At 41.5% G+C, this 23,434-nt stretch overlaps 1 protein-coding gene and 1 long non-coding RNA gene across 2 annotated transcripts; one reads left to right on the top strand and one right to left on the bottom strand.

The window, feature by feature from the left end:
* On the top strand, positions 1-10,886 carry LOC114785974 (retinol dehydrogenase 12-like). The gene is made up of 6 exons (XM_028972638.1): positions 1-269; positions 4,391-4,630; positions 6,200-6,289; positions 6,878-7,066; positions 7,513-7,622; positions 10,578-10,886. Exons 1-6 carry the CDS (start codon positions 107-109, stop codon positions 10,755-10,757), a joined length of 972 nt encoding a protein of 323 aa, XP_028828471.1. The 5' UTR covers positions 1-106; the 3' UTR covers positions 10,758-10,886.
* A 10,368-nt stretch (positions 10,887-21,254) lies between these two features.
* Positions 21,255-21,786, bottom strand: LOC114785179 (uncharacterized). Its single transcript, XR_003749027.1, has 3 exons — positions 21,687-21,786; positions 21,515-21,611; positions 21,255-21,417 (listed from the first exon to the last, which is right to left on the bottom strand). It is a non-coding gene; the product is annotated as an uncharacterized LOC114785179 (long non-coding RNA).
* Positions 21,787-23,434: the final 1,648 nt, after the last annotated feature.

Raw genomic sequence — 23,434 nt, 5'->3', positions numbered from 1 at the left:
GCCTACTAGTCAGACGTTAAGACCCGGCGGAGGATGGAGACCGGCCGCCCTGCTTGTAAAACTCGGACCTTTCGGCGAGTCCGGACTTCGTCTCGTTCGCCGGACCATGCCGTGGGAGTGGAGGGACGTGGCGTCGCAGCCGCTGTGGATGGTCGCCGCGCTGGTCCTGGCGCTGGTGGTGCGCGCGCAGCGGAGGGGTCGCTGGGACCCGCGCGCGTGCCGCGTGGGGCTGCGGGGCAGGACGGCCGTCGTGACGGGCGCCAACACGGGTAACGATCACGCGTGATCTCGCTGTAGAAATGCATGGCGTGGATTTTTTCTGTGTGTGTTTTGTGTGTGTGTGTGTGTGTGTGTGTGTGTGTGTGTGTGTGCGTTACGCACAACTTTTAGAACTACTTTATTTTCGACACAAGACTCCACGCAGCCTCCACACAGGGTGGTAGCAGCCTAGTGGGTAACCAGAAGACCCAGGTTCACACCACCGTTATAATAGTTTTGGATTCTTCATTAGTTTTAGTTTTTATTTCGTTTTGATTAGCCTTAATTAGTTTTTAGAGGCAGATTTACTAGTTTTTATTAGTTTTGATATTTTGAAATTGCTTAGTTTTAGTTTTTATTAGTTACAGTGTTTTATTTATTTATTTATTGTAAATTAGGATATTTGTCAGGTGCATGAATCAAAATCACCAGAATAAGTATTGTATAATAAAAACTCAACCAAAGATACATTTGGAAACATGTATTCAGAGGACACACCCATCCTCAAACTGAAATACAACAGCCCACAAGATAACAGGAACGAAAACCAATATCATGTTAACAGCCCTAAGTACAATATTTGTGCAATACTGCGTCTGACGTTAGATACACAGTGTGCTGAGTACAAGTGTACAAAGACACGCATGAGCATAAATACAAACACGCATGGCCAACCAATCTTTTTCCTACAACTTCTTCTCGTTTGTGGTGTTCCTGCGTTTTTACTAGCCAGTGGAAGCAGTCCATTATGGATGCTGTATCGCGTTCCTTTCCCATGTTACCTGGCCTGGCTACCGCTTCTCTTTCGGGGGAGGGCGGGCGAGAGGCTGGCTTGTCCAGGTACTCTTCGTGGGTTTTTTTCCCCCTTGAGAGATATTCCACATATTGTATCACCTGCTTCTACACTGTCATAATCAAACAAATCCCAAATAGGACTCTGCCGCTTTCTTCCAACTATGGACACGTGACATCACAGACCACGTGTTGCCATACTGGTCAAACACCTGGCTTAAAACTGGCAGCGTGAAGTAAATAGATTTTAATTCAACCCAAAAAACGGCATATTACAAAGACAAAAACGAAGGACGTTTTTTCTATAATATTAGTTTGTTTAAGTTCGTTTTGTATACACACAAAACAGTTTCAGTTAGTTTTCGTTTTTTTAAACTCTCGCTGTTGTTTTTATTTCAGTTAACGAAAATGCTTTTTCAATTCTAGTTTTAGTTTTTTCATTCGTTTTCGTTAACTATAATAATAACCTAATAAACCCCACTTACTACCATTGTGTCCCTGAGCAAGACACCCTCTCCAGGGGGGGGACTGTCCCTGTAACTACTGATTGTAAGTCGCTCTGGATAAAGGGTGTCTGATAAATGCTGTAAATGCCTCCTGTGACACATTTAAATACCTGTGACACAGCCTGAGGTGGACTGGTGCCCCGCCCTGGGCGAGTCTTCGCCCCTGGGCGCCCCTGGGCCCGGTGTTCCCTGAGTAACAGTGCCGAGGCGCATTGGAAATGGAGATCCAGTGAGTGAGTTGATCTCCAGACGTGCAGCAGACTACAGGACTGCGATGTTCCCAACGTTACACGTTATGGTTCTGCAGTGAGAACCCGCACTGGCCTCCCGTGGCTGCCCGTGTTAAGAATAATCGTTTTAACATTTAACTCTTGCCTTTGAGGAGGAGCATGAAGAACTTGTGCCTCCTCTTTTTGGTCCTGGCTCCTCCTACCTTTACTTTAATTTGCAGATGCTTTTATCCAAAGTGACTTACAAGAGGAAGACACCAGCAATTCTCATTCGATTTCTATAGATTTTGAGTTTACAAAACTAAGAGCCCTGATAAGGCCTAACTTGTCAGAAAAAAGAACAAGTTCGGAAATTGTAAATTATTTTGTGCAGTGTGTATGCATGTGCGTGTGTAAGTGTTAGATTCATCTGAAATGCTTTCTGAATAAGTGGGCTTTCAACTGCTTCTTAAAGGTGGGGACATGTCCTACCTGTTGTCATTAGAACAGCTGAGCCCCTTTATATATTAAAGTATCTACTGCACTAAATACACTTAACTTATCCATTACCAAAATAAAAAAATCCGTACTAATGTTTATTCTTTTGACTATACTTTTTTTTAATGTAAGGCTCTTTGAAATGTATGTAACATAGCTGATAGTCTCCATTGAGCAGCAACGGAGTCCAGCTATACAGGTATGAAGATCAGATATGGACCACGAAGCACCGATGTGCGAAGGGTCTACTAAATGCCATACATGTAATGTATTGTAAATGTACATCGTTCTGCTGTCTATGATGGGGAAGTGTGAACACACAGTGAGGCAGAGTAACTGCAGTCCAGTCAGAGTGAAACGAAAGTGATTAGTTGTCACATGACACACCACAGCACAGCACCACAGAGTGAAACGTGTCCTCTGCTTTTAACCATCACCCTTGGTGAGCAGTGGGCAGCCATGACAGGCGCCCGGGGAGCAGCGTGTGGGAACGGTGCTTTGCTTGGTGGCACCTCAGTGGCACCTTGGCGGTTTGGTATCTGGATCGCATCTGGACAAGGAAGCAGTTGAAGGTGACCTGGACGGCCGAGTCACTTTTACTGTTAGATCGTGTGGATGGCTGGCTAGTTGCGCTGAGAGCAAGATTGTTGCACACCATTTTTGTCCTTAAGAATTGACAGTGGGAGGTAAGGTCTCACCCCTTTGGATTCTCGTCCAACACGCTGGAACTTAAAAGGAATTTATTTCATTTTAAATGGAGTTATGCAACTTTGAATGTGCAGTATTCTGAAACAAACAACAAATAAAACGGAAAAATTTCAGCATGAATATATAATCAGCAGTACATTTAGGGTCATTGTCCTGCTGGAAAGCTGACCTCCGCTGATCGACTTCTGTATTTTACATTTACATTTACAGCATTTATCAGACGCCCTCATCCAGAGCGACTTACAATCAGTAGTTACAGGGACAGTCCCCCTGGAGCAACTTAGGGTTAAGTGTCTTGCTCAGGGACACAATGGTAGTAAGTGGGATTCGAACCCGGGTCTTCTGGTTCATAGGTGAGTGTATTACCCAATAGGCTACTACCATTTTGATTCAATTCTGACTGGAGACACCCCCTCTGAGGAGAAACATCACCACAGCATGCCTGTACTTTGCTTTCGTCTGACTTCAGCACCTTCTTCCAAATGTTTGGGAGTCTCCGAATTTCCTTATCGTTTCCATGAAGCTACAGCCACTCTTCCGTTGTGCCCAGTTACTCCCATGTCTCCAGTAGAGCTGCCTAGTTCCTTCAGGCTTATCCTTGGCCTTTTGGTTGCTTCTGTGGTATTATTGGTATGTAACTTACCAAAAACATATATCCATATAGGCAAAAGCAGATACGCTTCAGTTTGCTCCCATAAAACGTCACAATGACCCATTTCGCCAAACATTACGATATTTTAGGTTATATTGTTTTAGAGTTGTTTTAATTTGTTTTAATGACTGTTTAGCTTTGAGTTGTTAAGACAATGGTTGCCTAGCAGTTAAAAAAAGCGGACCCGTAATCGGAAGGTTGCCGGTTCAAATCCCGATCCTCTCGATGTGGTCACCGTGTGCTGTGCTGCAGTGTTTCACAATGACAATCACTTCACTTTGGAGTTGATTTTTCATGATTTTTTTTTAAGTTAATGCTTTATTGTTATATGGTGTCTGGCAGAGATGCCACCACTTCTGTCTGTCCTCTGAAATTTAAAATCTTAGAATTCACTTCTATCCTCTAATGGACTGCCATCTGTTTTGAGAAGTGGAATATTTTTTTCTAGATGATTGTTCAGATATGCATCTCACTTGTTTCCTGAAATTCCTAAAAAGGGCTGAAGCATTAATCAGTAGAGGTTTAGTTGTCTAGTTATGTACTTGGTATTTGAGTTTACTGGCAGTTTCATAATACTGTCATCAATGGGAAATTATTAGGAACAAGAATTGGCACCATAGCCACCATATTGAGCCATCACCACTTTTCTTTAGGTTGTCCACTTTAGGTTGTCCATAATACAAGGATACAGAATAAAACTATATTAAAACTATACTATAAAAAAATAAAATATTAAAATAAATTCTTCATTGCCTCTTGTTGATCAGGTATAGGGAAGTTTGTTGCACTGGACCTTGCACGGCGCGGAGCTCGCGTGATCCTGGCATGTCGGAGCGAGGCCCGTGGCTCGGCTGCTGTGCAGGACATTCGGCAGCGGAGTGGGAATGATAATGTCCACCTACGCATACTGGACACCTCGTCTCTGGCGTCAGTCAGGAAGTTTGCTGCTGGAATCTTGAAGGAAGAGAAGCAGCTTCATATCCTGGTGAACAACGCTGGAGCTTCAGGTAAATGCAGCACTTCTCACCACTGATCAGACAAACCAGACATACCAAAAATCAGTAGTTTTGGTTTATTCAATTTTGATTTAGATACAGGCGTGAGAATGAATCAAATACTGGCTTTCACAAAGTTGGCTGCTTCAGTGTTTTTAGATCTTTTTGTCAGTTGTTTCTGTGTTGTATGGAAGTATTATCATGTCACTCATACATTGCATGGTCCACATAAAAATGTCACAGCCTGTGTTTATATGTAAATGTGAATGATGATGCTCATCTTAAGAACTGTAATTTGAGCGTGGCAAGGTCCAAAGAAAGCTAAAGCACCAGGTTGATCCTGATTCTCAGGAACACTTGATCCAGCTTTCTATAACAAACATGTTGATCCAGCTTTCTGACAACAAAGGTCAAAGTTAAGTCCAAAGCTGCCTTTAGGGCTAAATTTGCATGCTAGATTTAATTCCAGGCTTTCTGTCGTGAATCTGACCCAACCTGTAAATCCATTTGAAATTCAATGGGATTGAATATCTCTGCAATCTGCAATGGCATCCTTATTTAGGGGAAGCAACTTGTGTGTTCTTGATAAACGCCTTCACTTTTAACTTATAGAAAGTTCCTTTGTTTGTCTTTTCCTTTTACTCTACTGCTTGGTTTCATGTTTTATCTCTATTCCCTTGCAAGGTCTGCAGCCACTTGACTGACTTCATCCAAGATTCTGCAATATTGAGCTTTCCTTATGTCTAGAATTATGCATAATTTCAGAATGAATCCTGCCAATCATTTTCATATTCTTTCTTCCAACCTGCATTTAACAAGGAAGCAGAGTCTGAAAACCTGCCTGAACTGAACAACAAAATAAGAGGATGTGTTAGTCAGACTCTTGGCAGATTGTATCATTAATTAGGGAGGTTTTATAATGTAGTCTGAAATGAAACAAAAGTGACATCGCATAGTCTGGAAGCAGACTTTTCTCCAGTTTAATTGTAACATTACATATTAAATGTTAATATTCACTACCTCACAGCAAGTCCCATTGGAAAAATTGTAAAATGATTTCTAGAAGAACCAAAAACCTATTAGCCTGAACGTTTTTTCAATATTAATTTCCTTATGGCTAGAATTAGTTGCATTTACATTTACGGCATTTGGCAGACGCCCTTATCCAAAGCAACTTACAATGTGCTTTCAAGTTACCATCGATGAAAAGATCAATTCTGGTTCACTAGGAACACCAACTTTGAATACAATCTTTTTATTCACTCTGTTGTAGATTCTGTACACAAGTTCGACAATAAGAAGGTTTGTAACTTGTGTACAGAATCTAATCTGTACACAAGTTAGATTTAATCTAAATATAATTTAAAGAGGAAGGTCTTGAGTTGTCATTGAGCTGTTGCATAAAATGAATCCTGTCATAGCATCTTCTCAAGGCAATATTCCAGTCTGCATTTAAGAAGGAAGCAGAGCCTAAAATATCACCATAGCACCAGAGCCCGTTAAGATGTAATACTATTATACACACTCATCTTGAGACTCTGAAATATTTGTATATGTGTTTGTATGTGTGTGTCAATGCAGGATTAGCCAGAAGCATCACAGAGGATGGGCTGGAGCTTTCTTTTGCCACCAACCACGTGGGACCATTCCTCCTGACCAACCTCCTGCTGGGTCAGACTTTGCTGCATCCTCAGAACTAAATACCCTGTGATACCTCACACTGACTTCATAGTCACTTCTGATACCTTGAATTCACTTCTCAAGTCATCTACTCACTGTGTGACTTCACAGCAAGAAACAGGACAGATGTCACAGTTGTCATGAGTTACAGCAAAAACAAGAGTTGGTATTTTAGTCAGACTTTTGACAGGTTGTTTCATTAACTAGGGAGGTTTTATCATTTAGATGAGACATGCACAGTCTGAAAGCAGTCATGACACTGCGGGCATATAATGATGTTATAGAAAGTGTGCCTTCAGACCTGACTCTGGCTCTCAGTAGTGACATACCAACCTCGCTTTTAAAATTCCTCTGGAACTGTGATAATATTTTTGATCTGCTGCTAAGTACAGTGCTGTGCAGTAAGTGTTCATTTTTTTCTCTAGTATAATTGTAACATATTCTATATTAAATGTTAAAAATTCACTACCTCACAGCAAATGCCTGTTTCTATTAAATTCTAGAAGAACCAAAAGTGAAATATACTAATATACTTTGCCTTTTTGGGATTGTGTGTGTGTGTGTGTGTGTGTGTGTTAGATCTCCTAAAGAGATCCGCCCCTGCCCGCATTGTAAATGTTTCATCGGCCAACCACTGGCGCGGGGAAGTGAACTTCTCTCATTTCCATGGCGACAACCTCAACTACAGGATGGACACCGTCTACAACAACACCAAGCTGCACAACATCCTGTGCACCAATGAGCTTGCACTACGCTTGAAGGGCACAGGTACCCACCTGAGACCTATGGCATGTACTTACTGTGTCTTCGCCTGAAGGGAACTTCTGAAAGGAGTTAGATTGTCTATTCTGTTACACTGACCATATTGACGGCACATGATTAACTGGTTAGAATGCTCCTCGCCTCGATGGGTCAGAGCTGTGTAATGTACAAGAGGGACCAGCACGATGTTCGGTTTTACTCTTGTGGCTGGTCGGTGTATGTGCATTTATTAAAAATACACCAGACACAGCAAACAGGTAATGTGATAATAGACTAGTGGCTGAGATTTGTTTAGTGGTCAGATTAAGGATTTGTAGTGTTCATCTGACCCATGACTCAAGATGTCAGATGGCCACAAACATTTTGTAACGTGTTCTTTTTGTTTAGTCTTTAAATTAATCTAACACTTTTGTGTGTGTGTGTGTGTATGTGTATGTTTGTGTGTGTGTTAGATGTGACTGCAAACTCCCTTCACCCTGGAGTGGTGATGACTGAAGTTATGCGCAATTATAACTGGCTTGTCCGTTTCCTCTTCAACTTGGTGGGAATTTTCTTCTTCAAGGTAACAATAGAGATATAGTTGTTTTATAAGTTGTAGATATTATATAAGTTACAGTTGTATAAGTAAGTTTTTAATTGTATGCCTGTTTGAGAAGTGGGCTCTCAAAAAGTAGTATAACTTTAGTTTCATGCTTGACTTTTTAATGTACAAAAAGAGTATTTCTAAATTACCTACAGCATACTTTATAGTTTGAATTATGACAACTTGCACTGAACAGAATCAGCCATGGTCGCGTGGTCTGGACGGTAGTTGCATGGTAACCAGCCTCAAGCAGTCTTAATAAGCATCATGACTCACATAAATGCAGCCAGGGAGGTCACACATGTCCATAAATTCTAGACTTCAGCTCAGTGTCAGCATGAAGGGACAAATTTTTATCCAATGTGACTTGTCCCCCTGGAGACAATCAGTTTCTTGCTCAGGGACACAATGGTAGTTACCAGGTCTTCTGGTTCATAGGTGAGTGTGTTACACACTAGGCTACTACCTACGTCACGGGTGGGCTGGACATGGCGATGAAGGACACGCACAATGACCCGACGGCGAACAGACACGAACAGGATAGTTTTATACAATTATATAAATAGACAGCAGGTGAACACGATCAGGAAGCATTACACAAGACGAACATGAAACTCCGGTCCGAACTCCGGACCGATCCGGAGTAACCCCTGCCGGTCCGGATCATGACAACCTACCTACTAGGCTACTAAATGTTCTCGGCTTCTTCCCAACATGGGTAGCACGTAATTGTCAGTCTGCTTTGAGCAGCGTGCTGTTTTTGCGCACATGCCTTCTGTCGCATCTGCAGCTCTGATGCATGGTTTTAGAAGCTGCCCAAATAATGGAGCTGCAGCTTTTGAGTCCAGATGTTTTCGTTTGAAACCATTAGCTGAGCTGATGATGACTGTAGTTTTGTCTTTTCCTTGCAGCTCTAAATTAAGTGCATTCAACACGTTGTTTTTAAAGAGATTTTACCTCCAACAGAACAGGCAATGTTTCCATTGTCTCTTTACCATTTTTGCAAATAAATGTTGTTGGTGTGTCCAGTGTTAATTAGGATTGTTGGGGAAAGCATCATTAACATTGCACTTACCAATAAATCCATTCACACGGAGGTTTGTTGCAGGTGCATTGTCTGACGCAAATTTACAAAGCTGAGTTTTCTGAGTGAATTTTTTTAAATACTTGACTCCGCATGTGTGTATTTTTTTATGGGCAGTCTGGTTAACATCTGTGAACGCCACCCATCCACAGCGCCACGTGACTGTACTTCTTGATAGCTGGAGAGCTGAAGATAATATTTTCAGCTTGTTTTTAATGTCATCTGCTATAACAAATGCCTCTTAGCATCCCACAAGGACTCATTTTGCGTAATAGTGCACAGATTGATGCTTCGATGTCTGCCTTTCTCTGTCTTAACTCACTTTTTCAAGGGAAGTCTGTGTCGCAATTTTTTTCTTTTTATAAACAATTCGAAAGGAAAGCGCGGCATTTCCTTTCTTTGGAATAGCAATAGTAGAAATGACAAGGACGTATGACATTGTAAGAACAGATCCTCCTCCCATTCTAGATTGGGAGTCCTTCACTGAAGAGCATTAGGTGGTTTGACTTACAGCATGTAAAAAAAATTACCTGGCTCTTGTTTCTCCCTAATACACCCATGATCACAGTGCCGTCAAAAGAACGTCTGCTTGTGGTATGAGAAAAGGTAGAATATGACATTGGTCAACATGTGAATAGTCAATGATATCAGTACAGCTCTCAGGATCCAACAGTTCTAAAAATTTCTCCAACCTTTCCTCTGGTAATGCATGGCCCTTCAATCTGTTATGACAAATCCGTATGATTATGCATTTTTTTTCTGATTGCAACATAACTTCTGACGCACAATCTCCCCAAGAGATACTGCATGGATATAAATCCAACCTGGCAACCCACATCCTTGTTCAGGGAATGTGTGCATGAACGGAGACTATGCCAGTAGGAATTATACATGAGTCAAGGTTTCAGCACAGGTTTAATTTATTATTTGCCACTTTTGTGAAACAATTACTATTTGACTCATGAGGAGAGAAAGGGCTCTTGGCCAGCCTCTTTAGTTAGGTTGTTTAAGCTGCTAACTGTTGGTTCAGCCCACTGAGGTGAACAACCGCTGGTTCACGTCAGATACGGTGGAATGAGCTACATTTTATTCAAAGCCAAGCACACTAAATACCCAGCAGGCACCCCAGTTATGCAATAGTATAAAGGGCCGTGCTTACAGGAAAGAGTTCTGATGTCATCTGTCACAACTGGAAAGATAGAACAGGCAGCAAAAGTGCAATGGTTCTGTGTTTTAGGGTAGATAGACCCTTAACTGGCACACAAAAATTCATGAATGGTCAAGAATGACAGTAAAAGCATTCTTTTTGTTAGTCTTTGTAGTATGTTAGTTTTGAGGATAATAGTGATGTCACATGGGTTGAGGAACGAGGTGCAGGAGCCCGACATTGTGCCAAACATTACAATCAAAGGAACACACCACCGGATCAATGGATCAATGCAGTACAGAGGAGCGAATCCCTTACATCTGATAAACCAGTCAAGTGGTGCCACCTACAGTTTATTTTTCCTCAAAAAAATGTAACGACAGTAGCAAGTTATCCAGAATGACTAAAAATGAGTTGTTCAGTTATTTACAGTAAATAATTTGGTGAGCAAACGGCAAAGGTCACTGTGATGTCACGTGCTGCTGAACACGATATAGCAGGCTTCTTTCTGACATTTGGTTTACAATTTCACGTGAGTTAACTGATTTGTCACCATGTGGTCATAATCCTTGTTTTATACTGTATATACATTAATTGTGATATGACTGTTTGGGGCATTCACCTTCAGGGGTTGGTGTTACTGTACAACTTTTTAAGGCATGCCACTCTGTGTGTGTGTGTGTGTGTGTGTGTGTGTTTTCAGTCATCAGAAGAGGGTGCGGTCAGTACCATCTACTGTGCGGTTGCGGAGGAGACTGAAGGAATTACAGGGAAGTACTTTGACAGTGACTGCTCGTTGGTGCTGCCCTCACCTTCAGCACGTGACCCCGCTCTTGCTCGAAAGGACTTTGAGTTCTGTGATCAGTTGGTATCTAATCTCTGACCGCACCTCATCTAAAATGGTGCCGGAGTTTCAGATTTCTTTCTTCTTCTTTTTTTTGGTGGACGTGCATTTTATTCTGCCAATTGTAATACCCATTATGCAACATTTAATAAATCTGAAGTGTCCTCAGTTGTGTTTGGTGGCGTCTGTTCAGTTTGAAAATTTCTGGGGACAACTGTGGAACAGTGTTGATTCATATTAAGCAAAATGTTTAATCTACGACATAGAACAATATCTCAAATCCGAATTTTAAAAACAGTGGGATTTCACATATGACATTAAGATGTTTGGGTATTTATCTGCTAACCTGCTGCAATGCAGCAACTCACCATCTCCTATAAAAACACTGTGTGTGTCATTTCAAAGTGATCGTTTTTGTCATTGTGATACACTGCAGCACAGCACATGGTGACACAACGAAATGTGTCTTCTGCATTTAACCATCACCCTTGGTGAGCAGTAGGGTTGCAAAATTCCCAGAATTTTCAAAGATGGAAACTTTCCATGGGAATTTATGGGAATAAACTCGGAATTTTCAAAATTGAAGGTTGGCTCTTCTTAGGGAACTTAAATATAGTTGAGCAAAGTATATTTTAGCATAATATTGACAAAAACAAACAAATGCAATTCAAATACACTTGAATATCCATGCCATTCCTTAATCACATGTACAGAGCACATGCTTGCTGCATGGCTATTGAGACCACCTACTGGCACTGTGCATGCCTCCATCACATGTACACATAGACCACACTTTTGAGCCTGAAGGACAAAGAGCATTGAAGGCACACATTTGAGCCTGTGGACTTAACAAGTGAGGTAAGTTGGTGGGAAAGAGTATCTAGCAGTCAGAAAATCCTCAAACCTATTGCAGCAGCAATAGCGAAGATAGAGGGGGATGGTGCCATCTTGTCAGATGTCCAGTGCCTTTTTGCAGAACTCAAAGAAGAAATCCAGACAATTCTGCCCACTTCCCTACTACTGAAAGCAGAGGAAACGGCTGTGGTCAAGTCATTGGAACAGCGGAGGGAGTTCTGCATGAAGCCAGTGCATGCAGCAGCATACATGCTGGACCCCAAATATGACAAGGGCATACTTTCTGGGGAAGAGATCAATGGTGCCTATGCGGTCATTACAGCCATGTCTGATCACCTGGGTCTCGATAAAGGCAAAGTTCTAGGCAGTTTGGCAAAGTATCGAACAAAGCAAGGCCTTTGGAAAGGGGATGGAATATGGCAGTCATGCCAGCACATATCTGCAGCCACCTGGTGGAAGGGACTATGTGAATCTGAGGCCCTTGCACCTGTAGCCTCCATCCTCCTCCAACTCCCACCATCATCAGCCGCCTCCGAGCGCAACTGGTCACTGTTTGGGACACGGAGCCATCCTCAACAAGGCTGGAAAGTGACACTGAAGAGGAAGACTCAGAGTTGGATGCTGATGAGGTCCAGGAAGTGTCAATTGACTGAGCAAAAATGAGAAAAGAGGATTGCTTGAAGGAAGATTTGCATGTTTAATGGGACGTTTTGGAGGATAAGTGGCATTTTTCATTTAACCTTTTGAATGGGACTTTGTGGAGATTTTTGAACAGGGGGCATTTTTGAATGAGCGGGGTTAGGGGATGGTAATGTTGAACTCAACATTTCTGTTTTTATTCATCCATGAAACAAGTTATTGAAACGTGTTCTATTCTGCTGTACTTACAAATAAATCTGTTGAAATATCTGTTGAAAACATTTTGCATGTTTATATTTATGCTTCGAAATAATATATTCCCAGTTAGTTCTCCTTAATTCCCATTAATTTCCAAAATTCCCAAGCTTAACTTACCATGGAAATTTACTGGAAGTTTTCCGCCCCTTTGCAACCCTAGTGAGCAGTAGGCGGTCACGAAAGGCGCCCGGGGAAAGGGGCCTTTCGTATGAAAGGCCTATGAAAAAAGGGTTGTGTAAAAAAAACGTGGGGAGAGAACAACTCTCTCTCTACACCCACACAAAAGCACTGTATTCAACCTAGGGCTGTATACCTTGGAGAACCTGGCGATACGATACATACCTCGATACACAGGTCACGATTCGATACGTACCTCGATACAGAGCTGTCTCGATATGATTTGATACAATGTGACACGATTCGATTCGATTCAATAAAAATACATGGGCCAGAGCCAATTAGTTAATGCTGAACACATTTACTCAACAAACAGAACTCAATTTATTGAAGACAAAAGTGCATTTTGCTTAAATATTTGCAACTTAAAGTGCTCTGATTAATTGTACACAAATTGTATTTGTGTACAACATTTAACTTTCCAAGGGTACCGTCTGAGCTCACACAAGCACAAAATCTTCTTCTTACCATTCTTAACTTCTTATTGAATCTTCTTATAATTCTTTTTTGTGACACCATGTACTGCCATAACATATTTCACTATGAAATCACTTAAATGCTATATCTTGCTTTAACATTTGGCACAACAACAACAAACAATCTCCTGTGCACGGACTGAGTTAGATGGAAGCTTGGATGTTGCGTTGTCCAAAGTAGTTTGCGTGGGGTCCCGTGTTTTTTGGGGCTGCGGCGAAGCTAGCTTGTCCGCATGGTGTCTTTGCAGGTGGGCGCGCAGGTTAGTTGTATTACCGGTGTAGCGTATAGAAGCCTGGCAATGCTTGCAGATTGCATTTGTTTTATCGATCCATTGGGTTCCTTCCTTTGTTTTAAAACCAAAATGTGTCCAAACATCTGCCTTTAGGAACAACGGCGCTTCTAAAATCTTCTTCTTCTTCTGGTGTTTTATGGCGGTTGGCAACCAGCTTAATGGTGCATTACCGCCACCGACTGGACTGGAGTGTGGATCGGGATGTATGCATTCATTAATATGTTGGGTAAAGAAGGGAAAGGCCATAAGGACTACAGAACTATATGTTATGTAAAAAAAAATCACACATTTTACATAATATTAATAATACCCATATACAATTATTCAATTAATGCATTGACCAAATGCATTATTAATATTCTATATTATTTTACTTAATCCACATTCTTGGATAAACTTAATAATATCATCATATATCTTATTAGCCATATTCCCCAATAAACCGGTTAAAGACATGTCATGATGATTTGCCTTTTTCATTGACTGAAAAAGACGATATCTCTCATTGTTGTATTTGGTACATTGAAGTAGAACATGTTCAACTGTTTCTTGTTGATTACAATGTCTACATTCCCCAGTTGGGTGCTTGCCAATTCTATATAATGTGCTGTTAAGTCCAGTGTGTCCGATTCTAAGGCGTGTTATAATGTTTTCTTCCCTTCGATACCTACTCCCTATTCTCCCGGCATCTACTGATTTTTGTATTTTGTATAAGTGTCTGCCTGCTTCATGGTCATCCCAATACATCTGCCAAACAGATTGTGTGTATTTCCTGATGTATACTTTCTTAACGGAATACATAGATCTATTTCCTTTATTCTTATTGATTGTTTAGCCAGAGTATCCACCTTCTCATTTCCCTCCACTCCAGTATGAGCAGGAACCCATATGAATTGTGTAGATATGCCCTTAACTTTCAGATCGTACATTTTGCAGAATATTTTATAGACAATATCCATCCTAGCTGATGACCTGCCGGATTTTATACTTTCTAGTGCTGAAAAACTGTCCGATGCAATGGCACTATTATTTATTTCCATTTCTTCTATCCAATTTAGGGCCAATAATATTGCCAGTAACTCTGTAGTGTATACTGAGAGATGATCGGTTACTCTTTTCTTAATACAAAACTCACATATTGGGACATACACTGCTGCACCTGCACATCCTGTTTCCGTTTTTTTGGATCCATCTGTAAATACAACCTGTGACTGTGGGAAATTATCCTCAAAATATTTCTGCACTATATACCATATTGGAATGTTATTAGAATAATTTTTTAGTTCCTGCTGAATTCTGAGATCTACTACTGGCAAGGGAAATAACCATGGAGGAATGGGAGAAAGTGGGACTGCAGAAGGGTCAAGTGTGGGGGGTGTCAACTGTAGGGCCTGTCAAAGCCCATTGAGACATACTGTATGTGATTTTGGGCTTTATAAGAAATAAACGTTGTTGTTGTTGTTGTTGTTATTACTATACTGCAATTGATGTAGTCCTACGATTCTTGCTTTCGCATCGCCTATCCACCCAAAACTTGTGTAATTTGTTTCATTGTGTTCCCAGCACTCTTTTAATATACTTTTAACAGGATGTTTTTCATTTTGTCCTTGGAGACTGTCCCAATATGCCATCATTAATTTTATTCTTCTGATCCTAAATGGCATTTCTCCCATTTCCACTTGCATTGCTGACACTGGGGATGATTTAAATGCCCCACTGCATATTCTCAGGGCCTGAGCTTGCAATACATCTAATTCCCTGAGGTTTGATTCTGCTGCTGACATGTAAGCTATACATCCATAGTCAAGAACAGATCTCATAAGTGCCCAATATATGCTTTGTAGAGATGTTCACTTGCTCCCCATTCTTGCCCTGATAGACACCGAAGCATATTGATGACCTTTTTACATTTGTCCTTAATTTTATTCAGATGCTTTTACTTGCTCCAGTTGTTGTCTGTACAGATACAAGGAAAGGGGTGAAATTGTGTGTCACCTAGAGAAACAAATAACCTGTGTTTTTGCAATAGATATTTTAAATCCCCATTTATTAGTCCACTTTTCCACTTCATCAATTGCAGCTTGCATTTTATTATTGACATACAGTATATTCCGGCCTCTAATCCACAAAGCCCCATCATCAGCATATAAAGATTTCCCTATGTTTTGTTCAACCTGAGAGAATATATAATTTATCATTATATTGAATAATAATGGACTACACACACTACCTTGTGGAGTACCATTCTCTACAGTATATACCCTGGAATATTCTTCACCTACCCTCACTTGTACCTTCCTATTAAGTAAAAAGTCCAAAACCCAATTATATGTTCTACCATTAATTCCCACAGATTTTAATTTTATCAATAGTCCTTCCTTCCAGAGCATATCATATGCCTTCTCCACATCAAAGAAGACTGCAATTACTACTTCTTTGTTGGTCTGTGCTTTCCTTATATCTGACTCAAGACATAATACAGATTCCATAGTATTTCGACCCTTATGAAACCCACTCTGATATGGAGATAAAAGACATCTGCTTTCCAAGTACGTAGTTCTTTCTGTAATTATTCGTTCCATGATTTTGCATAAATGCAAAGTCAAGGCAATTGGTCTGTAACTAGAAGGATCTGTTGGGTCTTTCCCTGGTTTAAGAATAGGTATTATTATTGCTTGTTTCCAGATTGAAGGCAGATGTCCAGTGACCCAAATTTGGTTAAACAAGATTAAGATTATTTCTAATGTGTTCTCTGTCATGTGTGCCAGCATTTTGTAACATACCCCATCCTTCCCTGGAGTAGTTTGTCGAGCATTGATTATTGCTCTTTTTAACTCAAACATGTTAAGTGGCAAATCTAAGGGGTTTTCTCTCACATCGTCTTTTTGTAAGATATTAGGGTATTCCATTAAGGTTCTATTCCTACTCTGTCTGGCCTCTACTGAAAGATTATCAGAGCTATGGACTCTCAAAAATGTCTGAACTAAAAGTTCTGCTTTTTCCTGATTGCTAACAGCCGTTTTATCTCTATTACTCATCACTGGTAACTCATAATTTTTCCTGATCCCCCCCATTCTCCTGATCATGCCCCAAACATCTGATAATTGTACTTCTCTCGCTATACTGCAGCAATATTGTCTCCAATATGTACGTTTTTGTGTTTTAATTGTTTTCCTAACTTTTGCTTGAGCCCTTTTGTACAGAATCAAAGCCTCCACAGAATGATGTTTTTTGAGTTTCCTAAATGCTTTATTTCTTGCTTTTATAACTTCTTTGCACTCATTATTCCACCAGGGTACACGTCTAACCCCTCTGCTTTTAGGTATTATTTCCTCAGCTGACTGAATAATCACATTAACTAGTTTTTCATTAAGTGCATCTATATCCCTTTGGTTCTCCTCTCGAAGGGTCACAAATTTCTTTTAAAACGTCCCAATTTACATTCTCTAGTTTCCATCTGGGAATTCCATTTCCTTTTTCGAAACATATTTCTGTGCCAACTTTAATCATTATCGGGTAATAATCACTCCCTACAGTATTATCTTTTAATACACCCCAAGTGCTAATCCCTGCTATTGAACTAGATACAAATGTTAGGTCAAGTACCGCTTCTGTATTATGTATATTATTATATCACGTTCCTTCTCCATTATTAATACATACTAGATATTTATCATCAATAAATTCTTCTATAAGTAGGCCGTTTGCATCTGTAGTCTTACTCCCCCATAATGAATTATGCGAGTTAAAATCCCCACACCATATTACGCTATTTTGTGGTGATCCCACAATCTCTTCTAAAATGCTTTGACTTAGTTTTTCACATGGATTATAGTAATTTATTATATCTATACATCCTCTTTCTGTCCATATCTTACTTCTAATTGACTCTAAATTTAAATTTATATGTTCTATCTTATATTTCATACCCTTCTGTATAATTGTTGCTAGTCCTCCTCCTTTGCCAAATTCTCTGTACCTTCTAACTATATTATAACCGTTTATACTAAAGTCTAACTGTGGTTTCATCCATGTCTCCTGTATACATATTACATTTGGTTTGTCTGCTAAATCATCTATATATTTCTTAAACTCTTGACCATTTGCTATTAGGCTTCTTGCATTCCACTGTAGAATAGATAACACCATTATGATGATCCAGCCCATGTCTGAGAGGATTGGGTTTCTTCATTAAGGATATGTCTGACTGTTTCCCAGGGCAACTCTTTAATATTTAGATACTTCTCCGCTGATTTGACAATTATTTTGATCCTTTCATTTCGGCTTTTCGTCTGTGCAGAACAATTTATTATTTCTGCTACATGTCCTGCTACATGTCCAAACCTCTGACATTTAAAACATCTAAGTGGTGGAGGTATGTATAACCTCACATTGTAACACATGTATCCAATGTATATCTTTTCTGGGAGAACTCCCCCCTCAAAAGTGATCATAATCGAGGTACTATCATTTAAACTTCCATTCCTGTTTGTTTTTAGACGTTTAATTTCTTTTACATTTGCATTTGTTATGGGGCAGTGGTGGCCTAGCGGTTAAGGAAGCGGCCCCGTAATCAAGAAGGTTGCCGGTTCGAATCCCGATCCGCCAAGGTACCACTGAGGTGCCACAGAGCAAAGCACCGTCCCCACACACTGCTCCCCGGGCGCCGGTCATGGCTGCCCACTGCTCACTCAGGGTGATGGGTTAAATGCAGAGGACAAATTTCACTGTGTGCACCGTGTGCTGTGCTGCTGTGTATCACATGTGACAATCACTTAACTTTATTATTATTATGTTTCGTTTCACATCTTCTACCGATATATTCACCGGGATTCCTGTAACAACTCCTTTTATAAAGTTCCTGCTGTTGGCCTAAGAACATTCCACTCTCTTTCCATTTATCCTGCTCATTTTGATTGCTTTCTCTTGCTGTTTTGAGTCTCTACAAATAATCAACAACAGTCCGTTTCTAAGTATTTTAGCACTCTGTACTTCACCTATTTTTTTATTTAATGCTTTTGTCAACAGTATTGGATTCATACCTTCAAACAAGTCTCCATCATGCATAAGTTTTGCAAACACTTTATATTCCTCTTTCGTTTCGTCTACAATTGATCCCCTGTCAGAGTTACTTTCATCCGATTTACTCTGTCCTTTCTTTTTCCGTTTATTATTCCTAACCATATCCCATTTTTCATAACTCCCGCCACCTGACTGCAGCTGTGCTCATCACCGGTGGCCAATCCTGACGGCGCATCGAAAGGGACGACATTTTAGTGGACCTTAGTGCACATATCTTAATGTGTGTATTTTTGAGTTCTGGCAATCGCCACACGCCTGCGGGTTTGTTTATGTTCTTTACTTAAGTTGACAAAGTTTTGGCCACCGCACCGCTGTTTTATTTGTATTTATTGTATATTTGTTAATAAAACCCCCTTCCCAGCATGTCCTGCTTCTGCGCTTCCTTCCCCCGTAAGTCCGTAGTCGTGACAGAGAGAGAGAAAGAAAAGCTAGGAGAAAAGTGGGAGAAGAGAAAAGAGCAAGAAAGCCCAGTCCCTTTCCCACATATGAACAGATCTTTTTTACACCTGGCCTGCAGGAAGACCAATCAGAACCTGTTGTTTCTGACGTCACGCCCCCGGTGCCTCCCGTCTGGGGAAGACAAAGAGAGTGGGCGGTCCAGACGGCCGACACCTCACACATTTGGCTCGGGGGAGGACCGGCAAATGTTGCACTGCCGTCCGACAAAAGACATGTAAAACGAAGGTGTTGAATCTTCATGCACAACAAAGGCACAGGAATGTCAAAATCTCTTCTTAAAGATGGCCGCTATGCAAAACAAAAGCGTAGAAAGGCCATGGTCCTGCGACACCCCATCTTATAGTTGGGATTTGAGCCGACAACCCTTCACTTACGACTCCGCTTCCTTACCCACTAGACCAGGCAGCGGGGTAGTGAAGGATGATGCTTCAGAGGATCGTGGACAGGCAGGGATGTTATCGCAGCATGGGGTTCAGACGCAGGCAGAGTTTGATTGCCAGGGAAGCACTTGGCTAAGTCAGAAAAAGACTCAATCTAAAGGTATAAGATTTGGTTAAACCTGCAGTTGGAAATGGGGGAGGGGGAGAATGCCAGTGGCCTGGGTGCTGGGGCCGTGAAGAAGCACAGAGTTGACAACCTGGCTTTCTTGTTATATATATACGGCACCGTATTTTTCTCCCACACAGTTTGAGTAGATCGTCACCAGCCAGGGTCCGCACCATAGCAGCTAATGCGTTGAAGTATTCCACCGCGGGCCAATTTCACTCTGGCATATTGTAAAAAAGACCATGTGGTGTGAGAGATAACAGAGTATTCTCCCTCCACACAAAGCACTGTATTCAACCACTCTAATTTGATGTTACCTGACAGAAAGAGGCATGGCACAATAGAGGTTAAAAATGAACAGTTTCTAATTTATTAACACCGGTAAATAATTATTGTAGTTACATGTAAATATTGAATGTAAAAGGGTACCAAGGTTACAGAGAAAATAAAAATAAGAAGAAAGAGTAAAGAAGAGAAAGAAAAAGCGATGAGAAAAAATGGGAGAAGAGAAAGACTCAGAAACCTTCCGGCTTCCGATGGAAAAACCCCTGAGCAAGAGAGCTCAGTCCTTCTTTCCACATGTGAGCAGACCTTTATACCCCTGGCCTACAGGAAGTTGTCACTGGCCTACAGGAAGTTGTCACTGACCAATCAGAACCTGTTGTTTCTGATGTTACGCCCCCGATGCCTCCCATTTGGGGAAGACAAAGAGGGTGGGCGGTCCTGATGGCTGAAACTTCACACGTTGCCGTCAGACAAAAGGCATGTAAAACAGGGGTGTCGAATCTTCACCCACAACCGTCAACACAGGAATGTCACACCTCCCCCTGCAGACATCTGTTATGCAAGACAAAAGCAGGCTCCCGTGATGTCCATTCTTACAATATCTCTTTTTCTGAGGAATACCAGATGGCTGGTCAAAGGCTCCTGCCAAATAAATGCAACTAAATTGTTTAGTCTGAAGAGTGCGAGGCTTTTGTTGTAAAACCATGTGCCTACAATGAATCTCAGCAATCTGTTTTTTTCATGATGTGCCAAGATCGAAGGCGCAAAATGCTGTCCCTGTAACTACTGATTAAATACTTCAAATAGCTGCAGTGCAATGAAATATATTTGTATCTGTATTTGAACAGATGTGAAAGTTTCACCAAAATAACCATGTGCTGTCCTTTATCACGGCAATTTAGATTCGCTGCATTTGTTGGAAATAACTCCTGGTACCTAAGTGTTTTCTGCTCTCTGACTACGTTTACATCTGGTGTGTGCATCTCTGCTCCTCTCCGGGTTCAAACCGTTGCCTAATCTGAGCAGAAGTTGTCTTCAGTTCTGCAAAGTGGTTTTGTGGAACAGCTTCACGGTTCTTGGCCTGAAGAAGCAGGTTTGTTTAGGTACCCTGTTTAGGTATTTGCAGCTGCTTCATCCTGTTTATTTCTCTGAGGTGAGACGTGACGTGTGATGAAAGAGCTGCGATTTCCGAGGCCGTCCAACAGGGACAATGAACAGTTTTCTCTCCCTGAGGGGCTGTTTGTGGGTTAAGACGCTCATTCAAACCTTCTTTAGGCTCTCACGAAGGTTCTCATAAGAACCTTTAGGCAATTTAGCGTAGGGAGAAGGAATAAAGGTAAATCCGGGAGCATTTTTAACATTTTGCTTGAAAATGTGAAACCGATGCCACTTAGAGGGAGGATTCTCACAGACAAGTACACACGGTTAACAAAGTTGGCCTTTAGGCGATGATAAATTAACTTTATTTATACAGGCTAACCAGCCACCGGGGATGCGGGTACGTTGGGAGGAGCAGCCGAAGGAAGGAGGAGGATACAGGTTACAACAATGGAGCATTTTGTCTTCACTCGGCGGTGAGGAGCGAAGTCGTCGGTGAAAAGGCAGCAGTTCCTCTTTCTCACGGAGCCGCTACAGCACAGATGCAAAAACAGCGAGTGCGCGCGTCTGTGTTTGTCGTGTTAACAGATTTCAATCATTGCTTATTCTCGACATAAAGATACGTTACCGTTCACGGCTGTTTGCAGCGCGTTCTGTAAGATGTCACGAGTCACATGCTCCAGCTGTTTAGGGCTCAGTCTGACTGCAACGTGTCCCTCCTCGTCCTGCAGGCAAGTAGCCAATGCAATACTGAGACAGAGCGATACTTTAACGGAGGTACACGTCACACGCACACTTACCGGGAGTTCAGTCTCGTCTTCCTCTGCTGTCTGAGCGGACGGCTGTTCTGCCGTCTCGTCTGACCGGAGGCCCACTTCTTTCTTCCTCTCCTTCTCGTCCCACAAGCGCAGGGCAACGTGTCCGGAGGAAATACAGCAGATCAGAATCACAACCACTTACAAATAATAACACGCAATCGATCGCATGATCTTGACAATAGCTGGTCATTAGTTGGTTACTTTACACGGTGGATTTTATTGAACAGATATATACGGCTTTTTCTCTGTCGTTTCGTGCTGAAATCTAACCCGAATCAGTGGAATATAGAAGCATGGATTAATGACTCGTGGTGAGGATCCAGCAGTAAAACAAGTCGCTGTGGGCCTGGTGTGCTTGGTCCTGAAAACGTGCACCTATGTTTACCTCTGGCACTGAGCAGAAGTCGTGGGCGCCAACACAAACCCGGCGAGAACTGTTTGTTTATCTAAGCAGCATGCAATTTTGTTAACGTAACAAAACAAAAAACTACGTGAAACATCGATGTCTCCAATGTCTCCACAAGTCTGTTATCAAGTCTGCAATATTGTTCTCCATCTGTAGACCTTTACTTGTAGGAGATCATGTAATTAGTAATGACCCTCTGCTCCAAAAACAGGCAGCCCGGTCAATCTCGGTGCAGTTCTGCATAAGTAGTAGAAACTTTAAATGGCCAGTTGCTCTGACCCTCCCCCCCACATGCTACTGCGCTCGAAAGACCCTGACCTTTCTACACATATGACACACACTCCGTACTTGCTCCACCCCACCAGGGCAAGTTATCTAGTGGTCTCCACCCCCCTGACGCACATGTGTTCACCCCAACAACTCGCACACACACACCCTACAAGTAGATATAGAGGTATCTCCTTGGGACCTGTAGGGTCAGATCTACTCTCTCGCTCTTTCTCTCTCTCTCTCTCTCTATTACACACACATGCACAATGCACAGTTCAAACATAATTGATTCCACGTGCTTGAATAAATTCTGAACACTGGGTACAAACTGTTCTCTTGACTTCATCCCATCAGCCAGTGCTACTCAGATACATTATACACTGAAACTCACTGGTCCCTTAAATATGCCATGCCATCGTCAGTATCATCATCTACATATAATGTGACACAAGCCCATTACATAATAATAAACAATATAAATGTCTACAGTTTATAAATGCTAAATTACAGTGAGTTTTTTTTTCAACATAGGATTGTTCTATGGTTTTACACCATGCTAGAGTAAGGCATGAAAATGTCTTCAGATATTATAGACATCTGTCAGGGCCGCATAGCAGGGAACGGAGGAAGACGTAAGGGAGATGTAATAAAAACACACATGACACACGGGCAAAATGACAGGAGAAGGACACAGCAAGGATACGTTTATAATAACTAAAAGTGAAAAGGTGAAAGTGAAGTGATCGTCATACACTGCAGTACAGCACACAGTGACACAACAAAATGTGTCCTCTTCTTTTAAACATCACCCTTAGTAAGCAGTGGGCAGCCATGACAGGCACCCGGGGAGCAGTGTGTGGGGACGGTACCTTGGTCGGTGGCACCTCAGTGGCACCTTGGCAGCTCAGGATTCGGCAACCATTCCTTACCTGCTAGGACACCACTGCCCCAGTTGGGCATAATTACAACTGATGAAAACAATCAACCAGAAACCCAGCAATTGTTCAGAATGTGATGATAATCAGTTCATTTTCTTGTTAAATGACAAGGGGAT

Source organism: Denticeps clupeoides, chromosome 3 (genome assembly GCF_900700375.1).
Source record: "Denticeps clupeoides chromosome 3, fDenClu1.1, whole genome shotgun sequence".
Classification (NCBI taxonomy): Eukaryota; Metazoa; Chordata; class Actinopteri; order Clupeiformes; family Denticipitidae; genus Denticeps; species Denticeps clupeoides.
The sequence above is the reverse complement of the archived record's forward strand: the minus strand, read 5'-3'. Positions and strand labels throughout refer to the sequence as shown.

Coding starts and splice junctions, on each gene's coding strand:
- LOC114785974 (XM_028972638.1), top strand. CDS start 107: ATGCCGTGGGAGTGGAGGGACGTGGCGTCGCAGCCGCTGTGGATGGTC. Junction 270..4,390: donor CGTGACGGGCGCCAACACGG/GTAACGATCACG, acceptor CTTGTTGATCAG/GTATAGGGAAGTTTGTTGCA. Junction 7,067..7,512: donor ACTACGCTTGAAGGGCACAG/GTACCCACCTGA, acceptor TGTGTGTGTTAG/ATGTGACTGCAAACTCCCTT.